We start from the raw sequence: 2,343 nt of genomic DNA, 5'->3' as shown, positions 1-2,343 counted from the left end.
GTTGGCACCTTACCCGTTCGACATGGAAGAAAAACCAAAAAAAAAAGGGAAAAAATTAAATTCTCCAGCGTGAGCGTTACCGCCTAGTTTCAACAGCTAACCTGCAGCAGCTGCAAACCTACTCCCCGTCAGGTCACTGCGCAACAGCACAGGAAGGAGAATAACCAAAGAATAGATCTTGAGGCGAGAAACATGCCTTGAATATTCATGACAGCAAGTTCTTGTTTGAAAATTCTTAGGACAGTTCCACAAACCAACATGGACTAATCTCAAAACCTCACACGATGTGAAAAAAAGAAACACAGAAACATTTGTGCAGTGCTCTCCATCTGCTAAGGGCCAAGGCCACAACACCCTGCTCGGGACACACACGTACGTGCACAACTGAGCAGCAGGGCGCACACGCTAGGGCAGGACAGGCTCCACGCTGGGCTGCCTCGCCCACCCTCCCTGTGCTACACACAGCCCCACTCCTGTGTGATTGATACCGCCCACAGTAACAGAATGAAAACATACTATAAAACAATTTTGAGATTTTTTTTTCTAGAGACCAAACAACCAAACATCCCAGTAAACAGCTAGTACCATGGGCATGTTGGTAAGAGCAGCCCCAGGCAGGGCAGCTCAGAGAAGCCAAGTCCACATCTTGGAGCCGGGCACATATGTTTGTAAAAGTTACTCTTGGGAGAAAATGGGTAAAGCGTGGCATGGTCTTTCTGTACTATTTCTTAACAGCTGCACATGGAGCCGCAACAATCTCCATAAAGACGTCACCTCTGGGGACCCAGAGTCGGGGCCGGGCGGGACCTACGTGCAGGTCTTTCTCCTTCAGCAGCTCTTGGAAGGTGCTCTGTCCCCACAGCAGGAGCGCGGCTCTCTGCCAGTCTGCAGGTGCAAGGCACGCGGGACTCCAGGGAAGGCCAGCTGTGTCCTCCTGGGAGGGAGGCTCTCGGGTCTCTGAGAACAATCTGAACACGAGGAACTGAAACTGAGCAGAGACACAGCGATCTCTTACTCTTTGTGCAAATTTCACTGCGAGAGGCTAGAAACAGTCCATCTGCAGCACATCCGACTGCTTCTTTGGGTTAAAGGTCTAGAAGCGGGATTGCTGGGTCAGAGCTGCCCTCCAGGGGTGGGGCCACTGCAGTTCTGCGGTAGCAGAACCACCTGTCCCCGGGTGTTTCCACTAAAACGTAGGACAACAGGGCCAGCGAAGCGCTTTCTCAATCACATGTGAGTTTGTGTGTCTCTGCTTATTAGGGAGACCAGACTGTCTTCCTGTGCAAACACACAGAGTCGTGGTGCTCAAGGGACCACGGCCCCGACTGGTGAAGCCGGGGGGAGAGTGCTAGGTGTCTCCGAATCTCCACTCCCCGCTTTCTTTACCAAGTTCCTCCAAGTGACTGACGGGGAAGTGCAGGTGCACCCCGGATCCCAGGGGCTGCGCCCGGTTCAGACTCAGTTTATCTGGACAGGGCCAGGAATCTGTACTTTGAAAAGCTTCTCAGCTAATTCTAGTGTGAAACCTGAAACCTGCAATTGAAAATCACTATTTTATACACAAGAGATGTTCATTAAAATTCTACAAAAGGATATCCCTGGTTTGCATTGTAACTTTACCTTCGCTTTCGACATTTAGGGTTTCTGATACTCACCTTGCACTCACTAGAGGAAAGGAGTTAGAATTCTTTAAATGGAAATATACTTTTTACAAATACTTATCTTTTAATTTACCTATTCTAGGCTGGGCGCGGTGGCTCACGCCTGTAATCCTAGCACTCTGGTAGGCTGAGGTGGGAGGATCTTTTGAGCTCAGGAGTTCGAGACCAGCCTGAGCAAGAGCGAGACCCCGTCTCTACTATAAATAGAAAAATTAGTTGGGCATCGTGGTGTGCACCTGTAGTCTCAGCTGCTTGGGAGGCTGAGGCAGGAGGATCGCTTGAGCCCAGGAGTTCGAGGCTGCAGTGAGCTATGATGACACCACAGCACTCTAGCCCAAGCGACAAAGTAAGACTCTGTCTCAAAAAAAAGAAAAAGAAATTACCTATTCTATAAATATCAGTATCTATTTCTTTTAAAAAGCGGGGATGCTTATCACCTGAGAGCCCCAATTTAAACTGGAACAGGAAGAAAAAGTGGCCTTCCACCGTCGGTGTGTGAGGAAGGCCACACAGACGAGACAGCATCATACGTGACAAAACCGCACGCTGAGGTAAATGCTGAGGTAGAGAAGACCTCTGCCCACGTAGTTTAGAGAAGAATGGGAAGGGGAACCTAGCGGACCTACCTTTTTTATGAGGCCCAGAGGTAAACAATTGTACAAAACATCACGTGACTGGGAAG

General features: G+C 49.4%; 1 protein-coding gene across 1 annotated transcript in view; it reads right to left on the bottom strand.

Annotated features, from left to right (window-relative positions):
- The window catches only part of FANCA (Fanconi anemia, complementation group A), a 75,292-nt gene that overhangs the window by 15,699 nt on the left and 57,250 nt on the right, over positions 1-2,343 (bottom strand). The window contains exon 26 of the mRNA XM_012657159.1: positions 812-988. Within this exon, the coding sequence (XP_012512613.1) occupies positions 812-988 (177 nt within the window). The remainder of the gene's footprint in view (positions 1-811; positions 989-2,343) is intronic.

Source organism: Propithecus coquereli, unplaced genomic scaffold (genome assembly GCF_000956105.1).
Source record: "Propithecus coquereli isolate 6110/MARCELLA unplaced genomic scaffold, Pcoq_1.0 Scaffold531, whole genome shotgun sequence".
Lineage (NCBI taxonomy): Eukaryota > Metazoa > Chordata > Mammalia > Primates > Indriidae > Propithecus > Propithecus coquereli.
This window is presented reverse-complemented; position numbering and strand designations above follow the sequence as displayed.